The following is a 26,482-nucleotide window of genomic DNA, read 5'->3' as shown; positions in this document are numbered from 1 at the left end:
CTGGCGTAAAGCGCGCCGCCGAGCGTCGCAAAACGTCGCGCAGCGAGTCTGCCCCTCTGCCGTCAAGCGAGCCCGGTTCGCCGCAAGGTAGATGGGTGCCGTCAAGTGAGCCCGGTTCGTTACACGGCGGATGGGTGCCGCCGAGGCGCAGCGTGATGTCGCAAACGTCGCGCAACGAGTCTGCCCCTCTGCCGTCAAGCGAGCCCGGTTCGCTACACGGTGGATGGGTGCCTCTGAGCGTCGCAAACGTCGCGCAGCGAGTCTGCCCTTCTGCCGTCAAGCGAGCCCGGTTCGCCGACGGCGGGTGCCGCCGAGCACCGCATGATGTCGCAAACGTCGCGCAACGAGTCTGCCCCTCTGCCGTCAAGCGAGCCCGGATGGCTGCACAGCGGATGGGTGCCGTCAACCGAGCCCGGTTCGCTACGCGGTGGATGGGTGCCGCCGAGCGCCGCGTGATGTCGCAAACGTGGCAAACGTCGCGCAGCGAGTCTGCCCTTCTGTCGCCAAGCGAGCCCGGTTCGCCACACGGTGGATGGGTGCCGTCAAGCGAGCCCGGATCGCTGCACGGCGGATGGGTGCCGCCAAGCGCCGCGTGATGTCGCAAAGCCGGCGAGGCGGGGGGGGCTGTAACGTCATTAAGAGCCGGGCAATGTCGCGCCATAAGAGTCAACAAGCCCCGCCCCCTCCGCGCTCTCAGCCAATCCCCACTCTCGCCACGCCCCTCCTAGCAGGGGCACGGCCCCTCCCACCACCGTCACCACGGCAACACCCGGCGCCATTTTTGACGTGAGGCGGCGGCCGCCATTTTGGAGGGGCGGAGACCGAGGCCGGACCCGGCCCCCGGTGGCTCCGCCCCGGCCCCCGGTGGCTCCGCCCCGGCCCGGCCCTACGGGGACCCGGCGGCGGGAGGCGGAGGTGGAGCGGGACGGGAAGGTACCGGCGTTCGGGCCCGGCAGGACCCGCTCCCCCCCCCACCCCGGTCCTCCCGGTCCGGGCCTAGGCCTCACCCCGCTCCCCTCCTTTAGGGCCCCTGCGGGGCGGCCGCCGCCGCCGCCATGGCCGCTGTGTGGCAGCAAGTGCTCGCCGTGGATGCGAGGTGAGCTCCGGAGGGGGGGAAGCCCTGATGGCTGCGCCCTGTCAAGGCCCTGGGTCCGTGCCACGGAGGATCCCAGTTGCCCCAGTGGGGTTGGGGGAGTGGGGGGGGGACACAACGACACAGGAGCCGGTAGCGGGGTCTCGGTGTCCGCAGGTACGCGGCCTACCGCACCCCGCGCTGGCCGCAGTTCCGGACCCAGTACGTGCGGCGCCGGAGCCAGTTACTGCGGGAGCAAGCGCAGGGGGGAGCCTTGGAAGGGAGCACCCGGCGCTGGTACCTGCGGGTGCGCACCCGACTCCTGGCCCAGCGCTACGGGGCCCTGTCCGAGCAGAGCAGCTGCCGGGCCCACAGCAGCAGCGCCCTACGGGCCAGCCGCACCACGCTGGACCGCATGGAGGTACGGATGGGGATGGGGATGGGAATGGGGGGGGGGGGGCCGGCGTCGCTTCGAGGGGCTGCAGAACCCCATGGGGGGTGGCATCAACCACAGAACAGAGCCCCCCCGCCTGCCCCTTCTGCTCTGGTGATACCTCGCTTGCAGCACTGCAGTGCTGGTGGCGGCGTCAGGATGTGGAGCGAGGCCAGAGGAGGGCACGAGGATGAGCAGGGCCTGGAGCAGCTCCCATAGGAGCCAGGCTGAGGACATTGGGGCTGCAGGAGAGAAGCTGCGAGGAGAGCTCAGAGGCTTAAGGGGGCTGCAAGGATGCTGGGGAGGGGCCTGCATCAGGGACTTGATAGGACAAGGGGTGATGGGGTCAGACTGGGACAGGGGAGATTTAGATTGGATTTAAGGAAGCTCTTCCCTGTGAGGGTGCTGAGGCGCTGGCACAGGGTGCCCAGAGAAGCTGTGGCTGCCCCATCTGTGGCAGTGTCCAAGGACACAGGGGCTTGGAGCAAGCTGCTCCAGTGGAAGGGATCGCTGCCAGTGGCAGGGGTTGGAGCTGGATGAGATTTAAGGTCCTTTCCACCCCAACCCAGTCTGATTCTATGAAGCTCAGGGCTGCAGAACGTGTTGGGGGGGGGTGAGGCCTCCCCGCCTTTGGGTTGGGATCCTTCTGGCTCAGTTGCTCCCCACAACTCTTTCCTCTCCCCCAGGACTTTGAGGACGACCCACGCGTGGCACGAGGACACCGGCGCTCCCTCAGCCGCGGCTCCCACCCTGGGGTGCCCCGCGGGGCCCCCGACGAGCGGTGAGCACCTCTGGGTCCTTGTGTGCGTATGTGTATGGCGGGGGGGGGGTGTATTTGGGTGCTGAGTCCCAGCCACATCTCTCCACAGCCCCCCCGGCGTGGTGCCCACCCCCCTGGCAGAAGCGAGCCGTGCCATGGCCGGGGACACCACCCTGAGTGAGAACTACGCCTTCGCCGGTGTCTACCACGTCTTCGACCAGCACACGGACAGCGCCGGTAACCGGGAGGGCACTGGGAAAAGGGGGGGTGTGGGGTGTGTTGGCTGTAGGGCACCCCAAACACTGACGACCATCGCGGTTGGGCAGTGCCAAAGGTGCAGTTCGCCCACGACGACCGGCACTTGCTGGCGTGCTGCTCGCTGGACGGCACCATCTCCGTGTGCCGCTTGGCGCCGGGGCCGCCGGCCGTGCTGCAGGTGCTGCGGGGTCACGGCGGCGGCGTGGCCGACTTCGCCTGGTCCCTCTCCAACGACGTCTTGGTGTCGGCTTCCTTGGATGGGACCTTGAGGCTCTGGGCTCCCGCCGACGGGCGCTGCATCCGCCGCGTGCCCGACCCCGACGGTGCTGCCTTGCTCTGCTGCGCCTTCCAGCCGCTCAACAACAACCTCACTGTGGTCAGTGGCACCCCCAGCATCTCCCCACGACCCTCCCCACATCCCACATGTCCTGGATGCAACAACCACCCCCCCCGCTCACTGACACCCTCCACACCTCATCCTGGTCCCCCACATCCCCATCCTACCCCTTCCCTCCATCCCAGCAACCCAACCCTGAGGGGCTGGGGAGGTCACATCCCCATCCCATCGGGGTGTCCCACGGCATTCCCAGGTGGGCAGCGCCCGGCACATGGTGCGGGTGGTGAACATCTCCACGGGGAAGCCGGCACGGGGCGGCGCGGGCCGATTGCCCGGGCGGGTGCTGGCGCTTTGCTTCGATGCCCCCGGCCGCATCCTTTGGGCCGGTGACGACCGCGGCTCCGTCTCCTCCTTCCTCTGTGACCCTGGCACTGGTAGGTGGGAGCCATAGGGGGTGCTGGTGGCTCTGTGGCAGCACAAGGTGCTGACCCCCACTTCGTACCCCCCCCCTTCCTCAGGGCGGCTGACGAAGGCCTCGCGCGTGGTGGTGCAAGCAGGAGGCTCCATCACGTCACTCTCTGCACGGGCCTGGGCAGTCGTGAGGCCCCTGACCCTTCGCTGCTGGTTAATGCCTGCCCTGACCGTCTGCTGCTGTTCAGGTACAGGGGGGACACCCCAAAAGGGGGGTTCATGGGGGGGGTGATGGGGTGCTGAGGGGCAGAAAGCTCACCCCCTTTTATCCCCACAGGGTAGTGGAAGAGGAGGGCTCCGGGGCGCCGGGGCTGCGGCTGCGGCGCAGCTTCCCCACGAAGCACCGGGAGCAGCCCCTGCGAAGCTGCTTCTGTCCCCTCATGTCCTTCCGGCAGGGAGCCTGTGTGGGTACGTGGCAGAGGGGGGACACAGGGCTCCACGGGAGGGTGGTTGGGGTCCTGTTTGGGGGCACTGAGGACAGGGAACATGTCCCAACATTCACCCCCCCCCCCCACCCCTTTTAACCCAGTGACGGGCAGCGAGGACGCCTGCGTTCACTTCTTCGACGTGGGGCGCACGGCGCGAGCCACCGTCAACACGCTGCAGGGCCACGGCGGCGCCGTGCTGGCCGTTGCCTTCAACTGCGACGAGAGCCTCTTGGCCTCCAGCGACGCCACCGGCACCGTCATCGTGTGGCGCCGCCAGCACGCCTGACACCAACTCCCCCCCCCCCAAAACTCATATGTGTGTGTGTGTGTGTGTGTGTGTGTGTCCCCTTCATGGCACGGCACAGACCCCCCTCTGTGTTCAACAAGCGTGTTTGCCTCGGCGCTGCCTGGCTCAGAAGAGGTACTTGCGGCAAGCGGCAGCCCCACACTTGCACTCGATACGGCCCCGGGCACGGGGCGAGCCCCCGACTGCCAGCCCGAAGTTGGAGTCCATGCGGGTGCTCTCGGCGTCCACTGGGTCCACTGTGGGTCAAAGCACAATGAAGGGGAGAAGGGGGGGGGGGGGGGGGTGTGTGTTTGGTGCCCCATAGCGCTGGGCTGAGCCGTGGGGCAGGGCTTGGGGGGCAGGAAGGGGCCGGTACCGTGCATGTTGTAGTCGAAGGTGAGCTCCTCGCCGGCGCGGATGAAGCGGGTGGCGAAGAGCGCGATGCGCGGCAGCCGCTCGTCCAGGTTCTCGATGAACACGTTGTACACCTGCAGGTTGGGGTCGCACTGCGGGGAGGCGGAGCCCCGCCCACAACCAGTGAAACCACGCCCCCCTTGCGCTGCCATTGGATAAGAGCCCCCCACACAGTGGGCGGTGCTAAAGCAAGTCCCACCCCTTGACAGCTAAAACCAGTTTTCCCCCCTGCAAGGAGGGATGCTGCTGACCAATCAGCCCCTTCCATTAAGGATGCCGTGTCCCTGCAGTAGGCGGAGCCCCGGTAAACCACGCCCCCATCCCACGAAGCCACACCCAGTTCCATAGATAAGCCAACAGGCCCCGCCCCGGCAGATAAAGCCCCTCCCACTTGCCCATATTAAACAAATTTGCCCACATTAAACCGAATTTGCCCACATTAAGCAAATTCGCCCATAATAAGCAAATTTGCCCGTATTAAGCGAATATTTCCCATATTAAGCAAATTTGCCCATATTAAGCGAATATTTCCATATTAAGCAAATTCACCCATTTAAGCGAATTTGCCCATATTAAGCAAATTCACCCATGTTAAGCGAGTTTTTCCGATATTAAGCAAATTTGCCGATATTAAGCAAATTTACCCACATTAACCGAATTTACCTATATTAAGCGAATTTACCCATATTGAGCGAATTTGCGCATATTAAGCAAATTTGGCCATATTAAGTAAATTTCGCCATATTAAGCAAATTTGGCCATATTAAGTGAATTTTCCCATATTAAGCGAATTTGCCCATATTAAGCAAATTTTTCCCATATTAAGCGAATTTGCCCATATTAACCGAATTTACCCATATTAACCGAATTTGCCCATATTTACCGAATTTGACTATATTAAGTGAATATTTCCCATATTAAGCAAATTTGGCCCATTAACCGAATTTGTCCATTATAAGCGAATTTGCCTGCATTAAGCAAATTTGCCCATATTAAGCAAATTTGCCCATATTAAGCAAATTTGCCCATATTAAGCAAATTTTTCCCATATTAAGCGAATTTGCCCATATTAACCGAATTTACCCACATTAACCGAATTTGCCCATATTTACCGAATTTGACTATATTAAGTGAATATTTCCCATATTAAGCAAATTTGGCCCATTAACCGAATTCGCCCATTATAAGCGAATTTGCCTGCATTAAGCAAATTTGGCCATATTAAGCAAATTTGGCCGTATTTAGCAAATTTGGCCATATTAAGCAAATTTGGCCATATTAACCGAATTTGTCCGTATTAAGCAAATTTGCCTGCATTAAGCAAATTTGCCTGCATTAAGCAAATTCGCCCATATTAACCAAATTCGCCCATATTAACCGAATTCACCCTTATCAAGCAAACCTCCTGCCGCCCCCGCACTCACGCTGTGATTGACGAAGTGGGAGATGTTGCCGTAGTGCGCCGCGTCCACCGTGTACACGTCCTCCACGTAATCCAGGTCGAAGAGATACGTAGCCCCTTGCCGGTCGTAAACCTGCCCCGGCGCTCCGCCTCCTCCGACGTGATGATCTGGGGCAGGACCAACGGGGTCACAGCTCTGCTCCCTCCATTAAACCCCCCCCAAAACACCCCATTTCCCCCCCCACCCCCCCCCCCCGGGTCTCTCACCTCCCCAACGTACTCCATGACGAAGCTGTTCTTGCGGATGCGCTCGAGGGTGCGCACGCCCCCATCCGCGGCCGTTGCCGGTGCGGAAGATGCAGAGGTCGTAGCGGATGCCCTTCTGCACCACGCGGTTGGGGCAGTCGGCGCCGCAGCGGCACCGCGAGTTGCACTCGTAGATGGGCAGCCCCGCTCGGATCAGCACCTGACCCGCCTCGTTGTAGGCGAACTTGTTGTGGGAAGCACCGGGACAACAACCGCCCGCCGCCTCCGCCATGCAATCCTGACACTCGCAACCCACAGCCACCGGCGTCAGGTTGACGCCGGGCCCCACCTTGTACTCGTTGATGTAAACGAAGTCCCGGGGGGGCCCGTGCAAGTCCACCTCGTTCTCCACCCTGATACGGCCCCGGTGGCTGCGGGTGCTGTTGAGGAGCTGCTCCCAACACCGCAGCGCCCGGCGCTGCTCTGCCTTTTGCATCAGGTAGGAAACAGCGCGGGCGGGCAGCCCCCGAGGACCGGGCTGCACCGGACCCCCGGGAGCACGGGCCAGGTCTTGATGGAGCTGCTTCAAGAGCCCCCGGCAACGCAGGTTCTTGCGGGGCTCCCACGAGTTGGCGGCCTCGGGGTATCCCCTCCACTTCACCAGGTAGAACTCCTCGTTCTATGGGAGGCAGGGGATTAGGGGGTGTCCTATGGGGTGTGAGGGGAAAGGAAGGGTTTAGGAAGAGGGGGGGGTTCCACTCACCCGCACGCGTTTGTAGTCGCAGAGGTACTCCACCTCGAAGTCGCCCAGGTTGCGGCGGCTGATGCCGAGCGCCCGGCACTGCAGCTGCTCCCGGCGGCACAGGTCCTGCAGCTGCGGCCATGAGGACTTGCAGCACACGGAGCACGATGGGGCTGCGGGAGAGGGGGGGGGGAAACGGGACCGCGTTAACGGAAAGAACGGAACCGACATTTACCCCCCCCCTCCCCCCCCCCGGTGGTACCGGTTCGGTTCCGTTCCCCCCCCCCCCCCCCCTCCTCCACTTATCTCCCGCCAAACGGTCGCCGCGCGCGCCGCGGGAAGAAAGCGCGCGAAGCGGCGCGCCGTTCCCGCCGCCGGTTCCCGCCACCCCGCGCGAACCTTTTAAATTTTCCGCCATTTTCCGCCGCTGCCGAAGGGATTTTTTTTTTTTTTTTCCTCTCTTCCTTTTCCTTTTCCCTCCCCCTTTTTTTTAAAAAAAAAAAACAAAACCTCTTCCTTTTTTTTTTTGGGTTTTTTTTTCCTCACTTCCGCCCGTCGGGCAGCGCGCGCGGGGAGGAGGAGCCCCGCCTCCCATTGGCGCTTCCTCTCAGCTTTTCCCCTATTGGCTGAAGCGCTGCTTCATTTGCATAACGCCCGGCAACCCCCGCGCTGCGGCGGCTTAAAGCTCATTAAAGCGCTCATTAAGCCGCTCGTTAAGTAATTAGTGAGGCCTTTATTGCACGTGTGGAGCAGCGGATGAGGGGGTGGTGGAGCCCCTTGGAGGGTCCAGCTTGGAGCGGATGGGGGGGGGGGGGGCTCAGTCGTCCCACTCGTTGTCCTCGGCCTGGGGAAGGGGGGGCAGGAAGAGAAACGTTAATTAGCGCGTTAATTAGCACGTTAATTAGCGCGTTAATGAGCGCTTGGGGACGGCAGCGCCTTTGTGAATGCATTGAGATAGAGCCCTGGTGTTAAACCCCAGTTTAACGTTGGGATGCCCCACGGGGGATGATGGGGAAGGCTGGGACCGGGAGCACTCACCGGTACCGGATGGGTCTGGACCCTCCCCGATGGGAGCGATGTCCCGGTGAGGCTGGGACCAGTGGCTGATGGAACTGGGAGTGGAGCATCCAATGGGGCTGGCAAAGGCCTGGATCTGGACTGGGAGCGGTGGCGCTCAACTGGGAGCACTGGGGTCCATACTGGGATCCTGCTTTAGCTCAGGCTGGCATTTAACTGGGAGCCTTAAGAGTCCATACTGGGAGCACTGGTCCGTAATAGGACCTGACTTGCAGAGCACTGGCTCGGTCCATAGTGGGAGAGCCGCTGGGTCCATACTGGGAAGTGCAGGGACCGTACTGGGATCATGCTTGAAGAGCTGCGGCTCAGGCTGGAATCGTACTGGGAGCGCTGGGGTGCGAACTGGGAGCACTGGTCTGTACTGGTGCGCTCAGGGCCCAGGGCTGTCCCCGTCCCCTCCCCGCACCAGCAGCACCGGCCCCAGCCCCTCTGTCAGCACCTCCAGGAACTCGAGGTCTGCCCCATGTCAAGGACCTGCCCCACAGCTCCATGGCTGCCACAGTGACCCCTCTGCCCCATGGCTGCCCCACAGCTCCATGGCTGCCACAGTGACCCCTCTGCCCCATGGCTGCCCCACAGCCCACTCTGTCCCATGGTAGCCCCACAGCCCCCACTGCCCCACAGATGCCCCAGTGACCCCTCTACCCCATGGCTGCTCCACAGCTACCCCAGAGCCCCCCTTGCCCCATGGCTGCCCCACAACCCCCTCTGCCCCATGGCTGTCCCACAGCTGCCCCAGTGACCCCTCTGCCCCACAACTGCCCCACTGACCCATCTGTCCCATGGCTGCCCCACAGCTGCCCCAGTGACCCCTATGCCCCATGGCTGCCCCACAACTGACCCACTGACCCATCTGCCCCATGGCTGCCCCACAGCTACCCCAGAGCCCCCTCTGCCCCATGGCTGCCCCACAGCTACCCCAGAGCCCCCTCTGCCCCATGGCTGCCCCACAGCTGCCCCAGTGACCCCTCTGCCCCACAACTGTCCCACTGACCCATCTGCCCCATGGCTGCCCCACAGCTACCCCAGAGCCCCCTCTGCCCCATGGCTGCCCCACAACTGCCCCAGTGACCCCTCCACCCCACAGCTCCCCATCTGACCACTTCATCCCCACATTCCTCACCTTCCCCATTTCTCCTACTTTCCCATTCCCCCCCAGCTTTCCCCACTGTCCCCCCCCCCATTTCTCCCCCATTTCCCACCCCCCTTTCCCCCCCCCCTTCCTCCAGGATACAGTTATCGAGGGGCCGTGGCCCCCGGGGGGGCGGGGGGGGCAGGTCCAGCAGCACCAGGCGGGCCCCCCCCGAGTGCCGCCCCAGCACCTCGTTCAGCCGCTCGGCCGCGTGCATGCGCCGCACGTTCCCCCTGACCAGCAGGAACCAGTACAACCAGTTGGAACCAGTACAGCCCGTCAGCACCAGGAACCCCCCCCTCACCCATGGCCCAGACCCTCCCTGTGCCCCCCCAAACCAGTATGCGATGGTGCTGTCCCAGTATGGCCCACAACCCCCCAAGTGCAACCCAGTACGGCCCTGAGCACCCCCCCAGTATGGCCCTGAGCACCCTCCCAGTACATCTCAGTACATCCCTGAGCACCCTCCCAGTACATCCCAGTATGGCCCTAAGCACCCTCCTTGTACATCCCAGTATAGCCCTGAGCACCCTCCCAGTACATCCCAGTATGGCCCTGAGCACCCTCCCAGTACATCCCAGTATGGCCCTAAGCACCCTCCTTGTACATCCCAGTATAGCCCTGAGCACCCTCCCAGTACATCCCAGTATGGCCCTGAGCACCCTCCCAGTACATCCCAATATGGCCCTGAGCACCCTCCCAGTACATCCCAGTATGGCCCTAAGCACCCTCCTTGTACATCCCAGTATAGCCCTGAGCACCCTCCCAGTACATCCCAGTATGGCCCTGAGCACCCTCCCAGTACATCCCAGTATGGCCCTGAGCACCCTCCTAGTACATCCCAGTATAGCCCTGAGCACCCTCCCAGTACATCCCAGTATAGCCCTGAGCACCCTCCCAGTACATCCCAGTATAGCCCTGAGCACCCTCCCAGTACATCCCAGTATAGCCCTGAGCACCCTCCCAGTACATCTCAATATGGCCCTGAGCACCCTCCCAGTACATCCCTGAGCACCCTCCTAGTACATCCCAGTATAGCCCTGAGCACCCTCCCAGTACATCCCAGTATGGCCCTGAGCACCCTCCCAGTACATCCCAGTATGGCCCTGAGCACCCTCCCAGTACATCCCAGTATAGCCCTGAGCACCCTCCCAGTACATCCCAGTACGGGCCTGAGCACCCTCCCAGTACATCCCAGTATGGCCCCAGTTCATCCCAGTCCCCCCCAGTGCCGCTCACGGGCTGGGTCCTCGCCGAGGGATTCCTCCCTCTTCCTCCTCCTCCTCTTCCTCCCCGGCTGTGCTGGGGGCCTGTGACGGGGTGAGGCGTCGCTGTGACGTCACGGACGACGTCACCACAGGCGTCGTGACAGGTGTGTGACGTCACGTGACGTCACAGGTGAGGTCACCTGCGCCTGCCGCATCTGGCGCAGCATCTGGGAGCGCTGCTCCATCATCAGCGTCCGCTCGTAGGTGTAGGCAGAGACGTCGCTGTCGTGCTGCCGTGGGGAGGAGCGTGGTTGGAGGGGTGACAGCAGGGCAAGGGGGGGACACCGCGGTGTGGGGTGATGCCATAGCGTGGGGTGACACCGTGGTGTGGGGTGATGCCATAGCGTGGGGTGACACCGTGGTGTGGGGTGATGCCGTAGCGTGGGGTGACACTGAGGCAATGGGGTGATGCCATAGCGTGGGGTGACACTGAGGCAATGGGGTGATGCCATAGCATGGGGTGACACCGTGGTGTGGGGTGATGCCATAGCGTGGGGTGACACTGAGGCAATGGGGTGATGCCATAGTGTGGGGTGACACCGTGGTGTGGGGTGATGCCATAGCGTGGGGTGACACCGTGGTGTGGGGTGATGCCATAGTGTGGGGTGACACTGAGGCAATGGGGTGATGCCATAGCGTGGGGTGACACCGTGGTGTGGGGTGATGCCATAGCATGGGGTGACACCGTGGTGTGGGGTGATGCTATAGCGTGGGGTGACACTGAGGCAATGGGGTGATGCCATAGCCTGGGGTGACACCGTGGTGTGGGGTGATGCCATAGCGTGGGGTGACACTGAGGCAATGGGGTGATGCCATAGCGTGGGGTGACACTGAGGCAATGGGGTGATGCCATAGCGTGGGGTGACACCGTGGTGTGGGGTGATGCCATAGCATGGGGTGACACCGTGGTGTGGGGTGATGCCATAGCGTGGGGTGACACTGAGGCAATGGGGTGATGCCATAGCGTGGGGTGACACTGAGGCAATGGGGTGATGCCATAGCGTGGGGTGACACTGAGGCAATGGGGTGATGCCATAGCATGGGGTGACACCGTGGTGTGGGGTGATGCCATAGCGTGGGGTGACACTGAGGCAATGGGGTGATGCCATAGTGTGGGGTGACACCGTGGTGTGGGGTGATGCTATAGCGTGGGGTGACACTGAGGCAATGGGGTGATGCCATAGCGTGGGGTGACACTGAGGCAATGGGGTGATGCCATAGCATGGGGTGACACTGAGGCAATGGGGTGATGCCATAGCGTGGGGTGACACCGTGGTGTGGGGTGATGCCATAGTGTGGGGTGACACTGAGGCAATGGGGTGATGCCATAGCGTGGGGTGACACCGTGGTGTGGGGTGATGCCATAGCATGGGGTGACACCGTGGTGTGGGGTGATGCTATAGCGTGGGGTGACACTGAGGCAATGGGGTGATGCCATAGCATGGGGTGACACCGTGGTGTGGGGTGATGCCATAGCGTGGGGTGACACTGAGGCAATGGGGTGATGCCATAGCGTGGGGTGACACTGAGGCAATGGGGTGATGCCATAGCGTGGGGTGACACCGTGGTGTGGGGTGATGCCATAGCGTGGGGTGACACCGTGGTGTGGGGTGATGCCATAGCGTGGGGTGACACTGAGGCAATGGGGTGATGCCATAGCCTGGGGTGACACTGAGGCAATGGGGTGATGCCATAGCGTGGGGTGACACCGTGGTGTGGGGTGATGCCATAGCGTGGGGTGACACTGAGGCAATGGGGTGATGCCATAGCGTGGGGTGACACCGTGGTGTGGGGTGATGCTATAGCGTGGGGTGACACTGAGGCAATGGGGTGAAGCCATAGCGTGGGGTGACACCGTGGTGTGGGGTGATGCCATAGCGTGGGGTGACACCGTGGTGTGGGGTGATGCCATAGCGTGGGGTGACACCGCGGTGTGGGGTGATGCTATAGCGTGGGGTGACACTGAGGCAATGGGGTGATGCCATAGCGTGGGGTGACACCGTGGTGTGGGGTGATGCCATAGCGTGGGGTGACACCAAGGTAGTGGGGTGATGCCATAGCATGGGGTGACACCAAGGTAGTGGGGTGATGCCATAGCATGGGGTGAAAGTGAGGTGTTTTGGGGGTGACAGGTGGTGTTGGGGTGACACTGCGGTGGTGAGGGGTGACACCAAGGTGTTGTTGGGGTGACACTGCGGTGGTGATGGGGTGACAGCGAGGTATCGATGGGGTGACATCAGAGTGTTGATGAGGTGACACTGTGGTGTTGATGGGGGTGACGCCATGGTATTGATGGAGTGACATTGCTGTGGTGATGGGGTGACACCAAGCTGGTGTTGGGGTGACAATGAGGTGGTGTTGGGGTGACATCACAGTGTTGATGAGGTGACACTGTGGTGTTGATGGGGGTGACGCCATGGTATGGATGGTGTGACACCGCGGTTTTGCTGAGGTCACTCTGTGGTGCTGATGGGGTGACACTGGTGTTGATGGGGTGATGCTGTGGTGTCGATGGGGTGACGCTGTGGTGTTGATGGGGTGACACTGGTGTTGATGGGATGACACGGGTGTTGATGGGGTGACACGGGTGTTGATGGGGTGATGCTGTGGTGTTGATGGGGTGACACAGGTGTTGATGGGGTGACGCTGTGGTGTTGATGGGGTGACATGGGTGTTGATGGGGTGACACTGTGGTGTTGATGGCGTGACACGGGTGTTGATGGGGTGACACTGTGGTGTTGATGGGATGACACGGGTGTTGATGGGGTGACGCTGTGGTGTTGATGGGATGACACGGGTGTTGATGGGGTGACGCTGTGGTGTTGTCAGGCTCTCACCAGCTCCACAACGTGGGTCTGTGCAGGCAGCCCCCGGCGCCGGGCCACGGCCTCCAGCAACCGCCGCAGCCTCACGCTGTTGTCCTCCAGGAGCGCCACCGTGAACAGCCGCACGCAACACCCGCGCCAGGCCTGCGCACCCACGACGTTCAGTGGGGTGACCCCACAGTGACCGCCCCACAGCACCCACCCCATAGAACCTACCCTACAGCACTCATTGCTCCCAGAAACATCTGCCTGACTCACAGCACCCCATAGCCCTCCCCAGCACCCTCTATGCTCCAGCACCCACCCCACAGCTCTGCCCAGCACCAATCCCCCAGGCCCCCCAGTACCCCATAACCCCCCTATCTCACACCGCAGCACCCCATAGCCCTCCCCAGCACCCTCTATGTTCCAGCACCCACCCCACAGCTCTGCCCAGCACCAACCCCCCAGGCCCCCCAGTACCCCATAAACCCCCTATCACACACCGCAGCACCCCATAGCCCTCCCCAGCACCCTCTATGCTCCAGCACCCACCCCATAGCTCTGCCCAGCACCAACCCCCCAGCCCCCCCAGTACCCCATAACCCCCCTATCTCACACCGCAGCACCCCATAGCCCTCCCCAGCACCCTCTATGCTCCAGCACCCACCCCATAGCTCTGCCCAGCACCAACCCCCCAGCCCCCCAGTACCCCATAACCCCCCTATCTCACACCGCAGCACCCCATAGCCCTCCCCAGCACCCTCTATGCTCCAGCACCCACCCCACAGACCCCTATCACACACCGCAGCACCCCCTAACCACCCCCCCAGCCCCACATACCGGGTGCTGCCGCAGCAGGAGGGGCAGGAGGGTGAGCAGGCGCCCATCGCCCACCACCCACCACACGTCCAAGGTGCCCCCCTGCGCCCCGGTCCCCAGCGGCCCCTTGGCCACCAGCAGCGCGCGGCCACCGGACCCCGCCACCCGCAGCAGCTCTGGAAATGGGGCAGAAAAGGTCAAATTGAGGAGTTGGGGGGCACAGACCCCCCCCCCCATCCCCATCACCCTTTATCCCCCCCCCCCCTTCCTCCTTACCCACGAATCTCCGTGCGGCCGCGGGGTCGTGGCGCCGGCGCCAGCCGTGGGGCCAGCCCATGAGCACGGCGTTGGGGCGCAGGGCCCCCAACCCACAGCCCTGCACCAGCGCCGCCAGCCCCGGCCCCCGGCCCGGTGACACCAGGACCTGAACGAAGCCGCGGGCACCGGCCCCTGCCAGCTCCTCCCGCAGCGCCTGCCATGGAGGGGAAGGGGTCAGCTTAGAGGGGGGGACCCATAGGGAGACAGATCTATAGGGAGCTGACCCCATAGGGAACCAGATCTATAGGGACCTGACCCCATAGGGAACCAGATCTATAGGGACCCAATGCCACAGGGAGACAGATCTATAGGGAGCTGACCCCATAGGGAACCAGATCTATAGGGACCTGACCCCATAGGGAGACAGATCTATAGGGAGCTGACCCCATAGGGAACCAGATCTATAGGGACCTGACCCCATAGGGAACCAGATCTATAGGGACCTGACCCCATAGGGAACCAGATCTATAGGGACCTGACCCCATAGGGAACCAGATCTATAGGGACCCAATGCCACAGGGAGACAGATCTATAGGGAGCTGACCCCATAGGGAGACAGATTTATAGGGACCCAAATCCCATAGGGAACCAGATCTATAGGGACCCAATGCCATAGGGAGACAGATCTATAGGGACCCAATCCCATAGGGAACCAGATCTATAGGGACCCAATCCCATAGGGAACCAGATCTATAGGGACCTATTGCTATAGGGAGACAGATCTATAGGGACCTGAGCCCACAGGGAGACAGATCTGTAGAGATCTGACCCCACAGGGTGACAGATCTATAGGGACACAATCCAGAGGGAGACAGATCTATAGGGACCCAATCCCATAGGGAGACAGATCTATAGGGACCCAATCCATAGGGAGACAGATCTATAGGGAGCTGACCCCATAGGGAACCAGATCTATAGGGACACAATCACATAGGCAAACAGATCTATAGAGACCCGACCCCATAGGGAACCAGATCTATAGGGACCCAATGCTATAGGGAGACAGACCTACAGGGACCCTATCCCATAGGGACACAGATCTATAGGGACCCAATCCATAGGGAGACAGATCTATAGACACCTGACCCCACAGGGACCCAACCCCAAGGGACCCACCTCCATAGGGAGCCAGCTCTATAGAGACCTGACCCCATAGGGACCCAACCCCAGAGGGACACACCCCCATAGAGAGCCAGCTCTATAGGGACCCAATCCAGTAGGGACCCAGCTCTATAGAGACCCGACCCCATAGGGACCCAACCCCAGAGGGACCCACCCCCATAGAGAGCCAGCTCTATAGGGACCCAACTCAGTAGGGACCCAACTCCGGAGGGACCCAGATCTATGAACACCCAGCTCTATAGAGACTCAACCCCATAGGGACCCACAGAGACCCAGATCTATAGACCAAGCCCAAAAGGGCCTGGAAACCACCATCACAGGGACCCACATCTATAGGGCTCCACTCCCATAGGGATGCATCCACCCCCATTAGGGACTCACTCCCATAGGGATCCAACCCATAGGGACCCCACATCCATAGAGACTCACTCCCATAGGGACCCAGCCCCATAGGACCCCCCATCCATAGAGACCCAATCCCATAGGGACCCAGCCCCATAGGACCCCCATCCATAGAGACCCAATCCCACAGAGACCCAGCCCCATAGGACCCCACATCCATAGAGATCCAGCCCCATAGGACCCCCCATCCATAGAGACCCAACCCCATAGGACCCTGCATCAATAGAGACCCCGCATAGATAAAGACCCAATCTCATAGGGACCCAGCCCTATAGGAACCCCCCATCCATAGGGACCCAGCCCTATAGGAACCCCCCATCCATAGAGACCCAGCCCTATAGGAACCCCCCATCCATAGGGACCCAGCCCTATAGGAACCCCCCATCCATAGAGACCCAGCCCTATAGGAACCCCCCATCCATAGGGACCCAGCCCTATAGGAACCCCCCGTCCATAGAGACCCAGCCCTATAGGAACCCCCCATCCATAGGGACCCAGCCCTATAGGAACCCCCCATCCATAGAGACCCAGCCCTATAGGAACCCCCCATCCATAGGGACCCAGCCCTATAGGAACCCCCATCCATAGGGACCCAGCCCTATAGGAACCCCCCATCCATAGGGACCCAGCCCTATAGGAACCCCCCATCCATAGGGACCCAGCCCCATAGGACCCTGCATCAATAGAGACCCCGCATCCATAAAGACCCAATCTCATAGGGACCCAGCCCTATAGGAACCCCCCATCCATAGGGACCCAGCCCTATAGGAACCCCCCATCCATAGAGACCCAGCCCTATAGGAACCCCCCATCCATAGGGACCCAGCCCTATAGGAACGCCCCATCCATAGAGACCCAGCCCTATAGGAACCCCCCATCCATAGGGACCCAGCCCTATAGGAACCCCCCGTCCATAGAGACCCAGCCCTATAGGAACCCCCCATCCATAGGGACCCAGCCCTATAGGAACCCCCCATCCATAGAGACCCAGCCCTATAGGAACCCCCCATCCATAGGGACCCAGCCCTATAGGAACCCCCCATCCATAGGGACCCAGCCCTATAGGAACCCCCCATCCATAGGGACCCAGCCCTATAGGAACCCCCCATCCATAGGGACCCAGCCCCATAGGACCCTGCATCAATAGAGACCCCGCATCCATAAAGACCCAATCTCATAGGGACCCAGCCCTATAGGAACCCCCCATCCATAGGGACCCAGCCCTATAGGAACCCCCCATCCATAGAGACCCAGCCCTATAGGAACCCCCCATCCATAGGGACCCAGCCCTATAGGAACCCCCCATCCATAGAGACCCAGCCCTATAGGAACCCCCCATCCATAGGGACCCAGCCCCATAGGACCCTGCATCAATAGAGACCCCGCATCCATAAAGACCCAATCTCATAGGGACCCAGCCCTATAGGAACCCCCCATCCATAGGGACCCAGCCCTATAGGAACCCCCCATCCATAGAGACCCAGCCCTATAGGAACCCCCCATCCATAGGGACCCAGCCCTATAGGAACCCCCCATCCATAGGGACCCAGCCCTATAGGAACCCCCCATCCATAGGGACCCAGCCCCATAGGACCCTGCATCAATAGAGACCCCGCATCCATAAAGACCCAATCTCATAGGGACCCAGCCCTATAGGAACCCCCCATCCATAGGGACCCAGCCCTATAGGAACCCCCCATCCATAGAGACCCAGCCCTATAGGAACCCCCCATCCATAGGGACCCAGCCCTATAGGAACCCCCCATCCATAGAGACCCAGCCCTATAGGAACCCCCCATCCATAGGGACCCAGCCCCATAGGACCCTGCATCAATAGAGACCCCGCATCCATAAAGACCCAATCTCATAGGGACCCAGCCCTATAGGAACCCCCCATCCATAGGGACCCAGCCCTATAGGAACCCCCCATCCATAGGGACCCAGCCCTATAGGAACCCCCCATCCATAGGGACCCAGCCCCATAGGACCCTGCATCAATAGAGACCCCGCATCCATAAAGACCCAATCTCATAGGGACCCAGCCCTATAGGAACCCCCCATCCATAGGGACCCAGCCCTATAGGAACCCCCCATCCATAGAGACCCAGCCCTATAGGAACCCCCCATCCATAGGGACCCAGCCCTATAGGAACCCCCCATCCATAGAGACCCAGCCCTATAGGAACCCCCCATCCATAGGGACCCAGCCCTATAGGAACCCCCCGTCCATAGAGACCCAGCCCTATAGGAACCCCCCATCCATAGGGACCCAGCCCTATAGGAACCCCCCATCCATAGAGACCCAGCCCTATAGGAACCCCCCATCCATAGGGACCCAGCCCTATAGGAACCCCCCATCCATAGGGACCCAGCCCTATAGGAACCCCCCATCCATAGGGACCCAGCCCTATAGGAACCCCCCATCCATAGGGACCCAGCCCCATAGGACCCTGCATCAATAGAGACCCCGCATCCATAAAGACCCAATCTCATAGGGACCCAGCCCTATAGGAACCCCCCATCCATAGGGACCCAGCCCTATAGGAACCCCCCATCCATAGAGACCCAGCCCTATAGGAACCCCCCATCCATAGGGACCCAGCCCTATAGGAACCCCCCATCCATAGAGACCCAGCCCTATAGGAACCCCCCATCCATAGGGACCCAGCCCTATAGGAACCCCCCATCCATAGAGACCCAGCCCTATAGGAACCCCCCATCCATAGGGACCCAGCCCTATAGGAACCCCCCATCCATAGGGACCCAGCCCTATAGGAACCCCCCATCCATAGGGACCCAGCCCTATAGGAACCCCCCATCCATAGGGACCCAGCCCTATAGGAACCCCCCATCCATAGGGACCCAGCCCCATAGGTCCCCACCTGCTCGGCCGCACGGGCCCGGGGCTGGTCGCGGGGCAGCTCCCCGGTGATGACGGTGCCGACGACCGTGAGCCCCTTCCCGGCCTGGAGCTGCGCCGCCAGCGCCAGCACCTGCGGCTGCGTCGCCCTCAGCTCCTCATCCAGCTTCAGCAGCACCAGCAGCTGCGGCCTGCGGGCACAGAGTGGGGTGTGAGTGGTCCCCATCCATCCCCATCCCCATCCCCGGTGCTGTCCCATAGGGATTTCATGGATGAGCAAGGGCAAGAGCAGAGGAAGGGACGAGGATGAGCAGGGGCTGGAGCAGCTCCCATAGGAGCCAGGCTGAGGACATTGGGGCTGCAGGAGAGAAGCTGCGAGGAGAGCTCAGAGGCTGAAGGGGGCTGCAAGGATGCTGGGGAGGGACCTGCATCAGGGACTTGATAGGACAAGGGGTGATGGGGTCAGACTGGGACAGGGGAGGTTTAGACTGGATTTAAGGAAGCTCTTCCCTGTGAGGGTGCTGAGGCGCTGGCACAGGGTGCCCAGAGAAGCTGTGGCTGCCCCATCCCTGGCAGTGTCCAAGGATACAGGGGCTTGGAGCAAGCAGCTCCAGTGGAAGGGGTCCCTGCCTATTGCAGGGGCTGGATCTGGATGAGCTTTGAGATCCCTTCACCCCCAAACCATTCCATGATGATGATTCCATGCCCGAGGGCACCCTCAGTGAGTTTGCAGATGACACCAGGCTGTGGGGCGGGGGGGGCAGCTGGACAGGCTGCATCCATGGGGCTGTGCCAATGGGTTGAGGCTCAAAGTGCCAGGTCCTGCTCTTGGGCCACAACAACCCCCTGCAAGCAGCAGGGCCAGGGCAGCTGGTGAGGCTGCACCTCGAATCCTGGCTTCAGCTCTGGGCCCCTCAGTGCAAGAGGGACATTGAGGTACTGGAGTGGGGCCGGAGAAGGGCAATGGGGCTGGTGCAGGGTCTGGAGCACAGGGGTGATGGGGAATGGCTGAGGGACTTGGGGGGTTCAGAAGGCTCAGGGGGAACCTTGAGCTCCCTGCAACTGCCTGACAGGAGGATGGAGCCAGGAGGGGCTGGGCTCTGCTCCCAAGGGATGGGACAAGAGGAAACGGCCTCAAGCTGCACCAGGGCAGGTTTAGATGGAGCTGAGGAACAATTCCTGCCCCAAAGGGTGCTCAGGCATTGGAACAGGCTGCCCAGGTCACACACCGTGGGGACGAGACCCTCGGTGCCATGGGGCAGTGGTGGCCTTGGCAGTGCCGGGGCACGGTTGGACTGGATGAGCTTAAAGGGCTTTTCCACCCTGGTTGCTTCTGGGACTCTATTCTACGATCCTCTGCCCCACAGCTGCCCCACACATCGCCCCATAGCGCTCACCTCCAGCTCGCGGCGGGCGGCCGCCCGTCCTCCAGGCGCAGGAGGGCAAACCGTGCGGCGCTGAGCGACAGACCCCGCAGGCCCTCGCCCCACTCGCTCTGTGCCCTGTAAGGGGGTGATGGGGAGGAGGAGACGGGGGACCCCAAAACCCACATGGGACCCCCACCCCCATAAACACGTATACCCCGCTTACCCCCGGTACTCCAAGTACTTGTAGGCAGTGGCACCGATGCCCAGGGCCAGCAGCCCACAGTACCAGCAGGCAACAAGCATCAGCGCCAGGCACAGCCCTGCACCCGCCAGCGATGCTGCCCTGGGGGGGGGGGGGGCGACCATCACCGTGGCCTCAGGGCTGCCCCACAGGTGGCTGTGGGGGGGGTGCAAAAGGCAAGGGGGGGGGGGGGGGGGCTCACCAGTGATAGAGGCGACAACGGGGGCTCCATCCTGGGGTGGGCAACAACCCTTGAAGGGCACAGGCCAGGTTCAACCCGAGGTAGGAGGTGAGCCAGAAGCTGTTAATGAATGAGAAGAGGGTGATGCCGTGTGACGTCATCGTGACGTCATGGGGTGGTGATGGGGGGGTGGTGCATCAACACACACGGACAGGACGGGTGACAGGAGGTCAAGGGAACCCAAGAGGACACCGAGTTCAGCCACGGTCACCGTCGCCGCCAGCGGCCAGAGGCGCCCACGACCCAGCGCCTGTGGGGACAGCGGTGAGGCGGTGACAGCACCGGTGACACCGGTGACAACGGGGGACACCGGGTACTCACGTGTGGCAGCGGGAGGGCACGGGTACGGGCCAGGCCCCGCAGCAACCGGCTGCCCCCCAGCAGTGCCTGCAGCCCGGCCCCTGCTGCCGACAGCACGGCCCCGGCCAGTGGCACCCATGGGGACGGCCACGAAGCCACCCCGGCCACCGGTGTCCCCCGCAGGGATGCTCCGAACCTGGGGGGGGGGGGGGGGGGGGCAATAGTGGGACGTTACAGGTAGCACCCAGGGATACCACTTGGACATCATGGATGCAATGGGGATACTGGGAATTCCCTTAGGGACCCCCTCAGAACCCACTGGGACATCCCCAGGGACCCCATTGGGATGCTGGAGACCATAGGAACCCTTCCAGGGGACATCAATAGGGACAGTGGGGACCCCATGGAGACACTGGAGGCCCCCCCCCCCCCGGGACATTGGGGACCCCCCCACTCACTTGTCCCGCAGCAGCTGCCCCTCGATGGAGGCCCCCAGCAGCAGGGCCGCGCTCAGGTCTGGGCTGTCAAGGAAACGGTCCCCCAAAAACCACACCCCCCCCCCCCCCCCCCCCCGACTCTTCACCCCATAATGGGGGTCTCTGCCCCATAACCAGCATCCCACCCCCCCACCATCCAGATGTTGGGGTCCCCCCCACACAGGGCGGATGCAGGCCAAGGTGGTGGCCAGGGCAGCCCCCAGGCTCCCGGCTGGGATGGAGGTGGCGATGTCGCGCAGCTCCCCGCAGCGGCTGCAGCCCCACAGCACTCCTGAACCCCAAAAAATGCCGTGACCCCCCCCTTTATTCCATGGGGTGCCCCCCCCAATACCTGTGTCCCCCCCAAAAAAACAGGGTCCTGCATGGAATTCTGGTCCCGGCCCCAAACACCAGGGTTGTGTGTGTCATCCCCCCCAAAGACCTGGGTCTCCCCAAATATGTGGGTCTCCCCCCCTCAAACACCAAGATCCCCTTCAAATAACTGTGCCCCCACCCTCCCAACCCCCTGCTTCCCCCCCTCCCAGACACCCAGTTCCCCCAGAACACCAGGGTGCACCCCAAGTAACTGTGTACCCCCCAACCCCCTGGTTCCCCCTCCCAGACACCCAGTTCCCTCAGAACACCAGGGTGCACCCCAAGTAACTGTGTCCCCCCCCAACCCCCTGGGTCCCCCTTGGAGTCTTGACTCCCCCCAAACCCCTTGTTCCCCACAATGTTGTGCCTCCCCCATTGCTCATGTTCCCCACACTCACCCGAGGTGATGGGCAGGCTGAGCCCCAGCAGCACCCCAAACGAGGAGTCATCATCATCATCCTCTTCCTCACCCTCTGCTGCTCCCCCCCGCAGCTCGGTGGGACGGGGCCACAGGTTCTCTGTGGGGCAGGACACGCCTGGGTCCCTCCCACCCCTATCCCCATTCCTCCTTAGGGTGTCCCCGCACCCCACATCTGCCCCATATAGACTCACGTGCCAGCAGGTGGGTACTGGGCCCTGGGAATGCCACCCGCGTGGCTCCTTGGGTGCTATTGTTGCCCATGCTGTGGGGCAGAGCTATGGGGCAGGGCTGGAGGCAGCCACCAGGCTGGACGGGCAAGCAGAGTCTTAGGTGGTGGTGGTGGTGGGGGGGACGGGACGGGACAAGACGTTGGTTAGTGCAATGCAGCCCGGTGTTTGGGGGATAAAAAGGGGGTTTTGGGGGTGTGGGGGGGAAGACTCACGGGTGTGGGGGGCCCCCCATGATGGCAGCGCGCAGGGCTCCTGCTTGCAACCCCATCAGCGCCAGCACCAGCCCGGCAGGGCCCAGCGCGGCGGCAGCGGTGGGGGCCGGGGTGGCGGCAGCCCCCAGCCCCAGCAGCGCCAGGAGCACGGCCCCATATCCGCGCCCGTTGTTCAGGCGCCGAGTGCGGCCTCGGCCCGGTAGAACGGCGGCCCCCGGGGCCACGTAAACCTATGGGGAGAGAACGGGCGCGGCCACCGGGGAGGCCACGCCCACAAGAGGAAACCCCGCCCCATCTTTAATAAGCCCACGCCCCTTTAAAGCAGATCCCACCCCCATTATGTCCCCGCCCAAGCAGACCACGCCCCCCCCCTCATGGCAGCCACGCCCCCGGACCAATCCCGTTGCCCTGCCTGAGGAAACCACGCCCCTCTCCCCCGTCGCCACGCCCCCTTAGTTCCCCGGTGCCTCCCCCTTAAAGGGACCGCACCACTCACCAGCAGGACCTCGGCGGCGCCCAGGGCGGCGGCGGCAGCGGTGAAGGCGGCGCTGAGGAAGGCGCAGAGCCCCACGGCGCCCCCAGCCTCGGGGCCCAGCGCCCCCGACAGCAGCCCCAAGGGGCAGCCCCCTGACAGGCCCAACCCTGACGTCAGCAGGGGGGGGCTGGGAAGGGGGGGGTTACCCCCCCCCCCCCACTTTACCCCCTCATTTGTGTGTGTGTCCCCCCCCCAACTCACCGGGGTCAAGGCCATTGGTGGCGATGGCGCTCAGTGACACTGCGGTCAGCACAGCCTGGGGGGGGGGGGGGGTGGGGGGTGACCTCTGACCTTTGACCCCTTCCCATGGGTGAGTTTGGGACATCCCTCATCACCTTAGGATGTGACCCTCTGACCTCACACACAGCCCAGACATGACCCATGACCCCATACCCCACACATAGCCCCAGACATGACCCCTGACCCCGCATGCAGCCCCTAACATGACCCCCGACCCACACATGACCCCTGACCCCCACCCCCCAGACATGACCCCTGACCCCGCATGCAGCCCCTAACATGACCCCCAACCCACACATGACACCAGGACATGACTCCAGATGCCCCCACAAAGCCCCAGATGTGACCCCTGACCCCACACATGACCCCAGGACAAGACCCCTGACCCCACACACAGCCCCAAACATGACCCCTGACCCTGCATGCAGCCCCTAACATGACCCCCAACCCACACATGACCCCAGACCCCCCCCACAGCCCCAAACATGACCCCTGACCCCACATACAGCCCCTAACATGACCCCCAACCCACACATGACCCCAGACCCCCCACACAGCCCCAAACATGACCCCTGACCCCACATACAGCCCCTAACATGACCCCTAACCCACACATGACGCCAGGACATGACCCCAGATGCCCCAACACAGCCCCAGACATGACCCCTGACCCCACAGATGACCCCAGGACATGACCCCTGACCCCACACACAGCCCCAAACATGACCCCTGACTCTACATGCAGCCCCTAACATGACCCCCAACCCACACGACCCCCCAGCCATGACCCCTGACCCCGCATGCAGCCCCTAACATGACTCCCAACCTACACATGACCCCCCAGACATGACCCCTGACCCCACATGCAGCCCCTAACATGACCCCCAACCCACACATGACCCCTGACCCCACATGCAGACCCTAACATGACTCCCAACCTACACATGACACCAGGAAATGACCCCAGATGCCCCCACACAGCCCCAGCCGTGACCCCTGACCCCACACACAACCTGACATGCCCCCAAACCAGCCATGACCCAGCTGTAACCCTGCTCCAGGACCCCTGACCCCAGCCAGGACCCCACGGATGACCCTCTGACCCCAAACATGCCCCCCTGACCCCACTCACGCAGGCGCTGAGCAGGAGGCCGATGGTGCAGGCCTGCAGCACCCCTCCTGTGCCAACCACCCACGGCAACCGCAGCACCAGCACCAGCCCCAGCAGCGTCTGCAGCGCCGGCACTGCCACCCCCAACAGCGTCCCCAGCACCCGCCGCTGCATAAGGAGGGGACAAACACACCCCCGGTCACTGTGTGGGGAGCACAGGTTGAACCCCCTGACACCCCATGGCCACCACATCGATGGTGCCTCACCGGTGTGTCACTGTCAGGGCTGAGGGCGCTGTACTGGGCGATGCGGCGCAGCATGGCGGGGACACGGGGACGGGTGGCCAGTTCCTCCTGTGTGGAAAACACGGGTGGTAATCATAGAATGGTAGGGGGTGGAAAGGACCTTAAGATCATCCACTTCCAACCCCCCTGCCATGGGCAGGGACACCTCACACTGAACCATGGCACCCAAGGCTCTGTCCAACCTGGCCTTGAACACCGCCAGGGATGGAGCATTCACAACTTCCCTGAGCAACCCATTCCAGTGCCTCACCTCCCTTACAGCAAAGAACTTCCTCCTTAGATCCAATCTAAACTTCCCCTGTTTCAGTTTTAACCCGTTACCCCTTGACCCTAATGAACAGTCCATCCCCAGCATCCCTATAGGCCCCCTTCAGATACTGGAAGGCTGCTATGAGGTCTCCACGCAGCCTTCTCTTCTCCAGCCCCAACTTCCTCAGCCTGTCTCCATACAGGAGCTGCTCCAGTCCCCTGATCATCCTCGTGGCCTTCTCTGGACTTGTTCCAACACTTCCATGTCCTTTTTACGTTGAGGACACCAGGACTGCACACAACGCTCCAGGTGAGGTCTCACCAGAGCAGAGTAGAGGGGCAGGATCACCTCCTTGGACCTGCTGGTCACGCTCCTTTGGAGGCAGCCCAGGATACGGTTGGCTTCCTTTGTGCGAGGGCACACTGAAGCCGGCTCACGTTCGTTTTATAATCAATTAATGCGGATACCCTCATTAACACCCCCCCCCCCCCCCCCTTAATTAACAGGCAGAGCTCACCTCGAAGAGCGCTAAGTGCCGGTCACACGCGAGCCCGGCCTCCGAGGGGGCGCGGCGAGAGGAAGCCCCGCCCCTTTGGCGGGAGGGGGCGTGGCCAGAGAGAGGGGGCGTGGTCTGCTCGCTGGGGCTGGGGCTGGAGTCGGAGCGGGGGGGGCGGGAGCTGGATGGGGAGGGCGGCTCCGGGCTGCTCTCGGACGGGTCGGCCCCGCCCCCTCGGCGAGGCCCCGCCCCCGACATGGCCACTTGGGGGGGGGGGGGGAGAAGAGCCAGGATTGGGAGAAACAAGGACATTAATTCCAATAAACCGCTTTTTTATAGGAAAAACGGCCCTATTTGGGGAAAATAAAGCTATTCCTGAGGGAAAAAGGATTTGAGGAAGAACAGGGCTATTTTTACTCAAAAAAATCTGAATTTTTACAAATAATATCAACAAGAAACAGCAATTTTGGGGGAAAACGCCTGCTTTAGTCCACTTTTAGGAACAATGGGGGAAAATAAAGCTATTTGTGAGGAAAACGAGCCAGCGTAAGGAGAAAGGTGGCAATTTTTGCATGGAAAACGAGCATTTTTTAGGGAAAAATAACTATTTTGGGAAACAATAGCTATTTCTGAGGGAAAAGAGACATTTTCAGGGGAAACATGGATTTTTTTCCCCCCTTAAAACTGAAGTTTTAGGGGAAATAGCCATATTTGGGGAAAACGCTGTTGTTTCTCAGGGAAAACATGAATTTATTCTTTTTCCCCCAGGAAAAAAAGGAATTTTTAGGGGAAAATTGTAATATTGGATTAAAAAAAAAAAAACCTGTTCCAAATAAACCCAACTATTTTAAAGGTAAAAATGGATATTTTTCTAAAAGGGCATTTTAGAGGTAAAACAGCAGTATTTGGGGATCAAACAGAGATTTCTGAGGGGAAATGAACAGTTTTGGGGCAAATATGAACTTGTTTCCCAGCAAAAAAGGCATTTTTGGGGGGAAAAATAGCCATTTGGGTGAGAAAACAGCTAT

At 61.6% G+C, this 26,482-nt stretch overlaps 3 protein-coding genes across 3 annotated transcripts; 1 reads left to right on the top strand and 2 right to left on the bottom strand.

Moving 5' to 3' along the window:
- The first annotated feature begins 875 nt into the window (after positions 1 to 875).
- WDR13 (WD repeat domain 13) lies at positions 876 to 23,249 on the top strand. The gene is given in 12 exon segments (XM_061444531.1): positions 876 to 933; positions 1,026 to 1,096; positions 1,250 to 1,493; positions 2,192 to 2,286; positions 2,375 to 2,502; positions 2,592 to 2,899; positions 3,114 to 3,294; positions 3,379 to 3,450; positions 3,453 to 3,519; positions 3,609 to 3,739; positions 3,861 to 4,046; positions 23,239 to 23,249. Coding segments are annotated over 10 exon segments (1,452 nt in total). The 5' UTR covers positions 876 to 933; positions 1,026 to 1,055; the 3' UTR covers position 4,046; positions 23,239 to 23,249.
- SUV39H1 (SUV39H1 histone lysine methyltransferase) lies at positions 4,134 to 7,267 on the bottom strand. Its single transcript, XM_061444535.1, is given in 8 exon segments — positions 4,134 to 4,302; positions 4,422 to 4,551; positions 5,884 to 6,002; positions 6,005 to 6,029; positions 6,129 to 6,188; positions 6,190 to 6,786; positions 6,871 to 7,022; positions 7,168 to 7,267. Coding segments are annotated over 8 exon segments (1,314 nt in total). The 3' UTR covers positions 4,134 to 4,171.
- On the bottom strand, positions 8,114 to 25,728 carry LOC133264694 (solute carrier family 12 member 5-like). The gene is made up of 23 exons (XM_061444534.1): positions 25,476 to 25,728; positions 24,670 to 24,756; positions 24,425 to 24,571; positions 23,254 to 23,308; positions 23,014 to 23,144; positions 22,518 to 22,747; positions 22,267 to 22,400; positions 22,053 to 22,172; positions 21,473 to 21,571; positions 21,262 to 21,319; positions 20,825 to 20,999; positions 20,650 to 20,753; positions 20,465 to 20,563; positions 20,245 to 20,364; positions 20,052 to 20,156; positions 18,677 to 18,845; positions 14,229 to 14,424; positions 13,974 to 14,128; positions 13,164 to 13,295; positions 10,467 to 10,556; positions 10,298 to 10,368; positions 9,161 to 9,291; positions 8,114 to 8,382 (listed from the first exon to the last, which is right to left on the bottom strand). Exons 1-23 carry the CDS (start codon positions 25,710 to 25,712, stop codon positions 8,297 to 8,299), a joined length of 2,931 nt encoding a protein of 976 aa, XP_061300518.1. The 5' UTR covers positions 25,713 to 25,728; the 3' UTR covers positions 8,114 to 8,296.
- Positions 25,729 to 26,482: the final 754 nt, after the last annotated feature.

Source organism: Pezoporus flaviventris, unplaced genomic scaffold (assembly GCF_033815535.1).
Source record: "Pezoporus flaviventris isolate CSIRO_AGI_PZ_B2104156 unplaced genomic scaffold, CSIRO_AGI_Pfla_v1 ptg000973l, whole genome shotgun sequence".
Classification (NCBI taxonomy): domain Eukaryota; kingdom Metazoa; phylum Chordata; class Aves; order Psittaciformes; family Psittacidae; genus Pezoporus; species Pezoporus flaviventris.
This window is presented reverse-complemented; position numbering and strand designations above follow the sequence as displayed.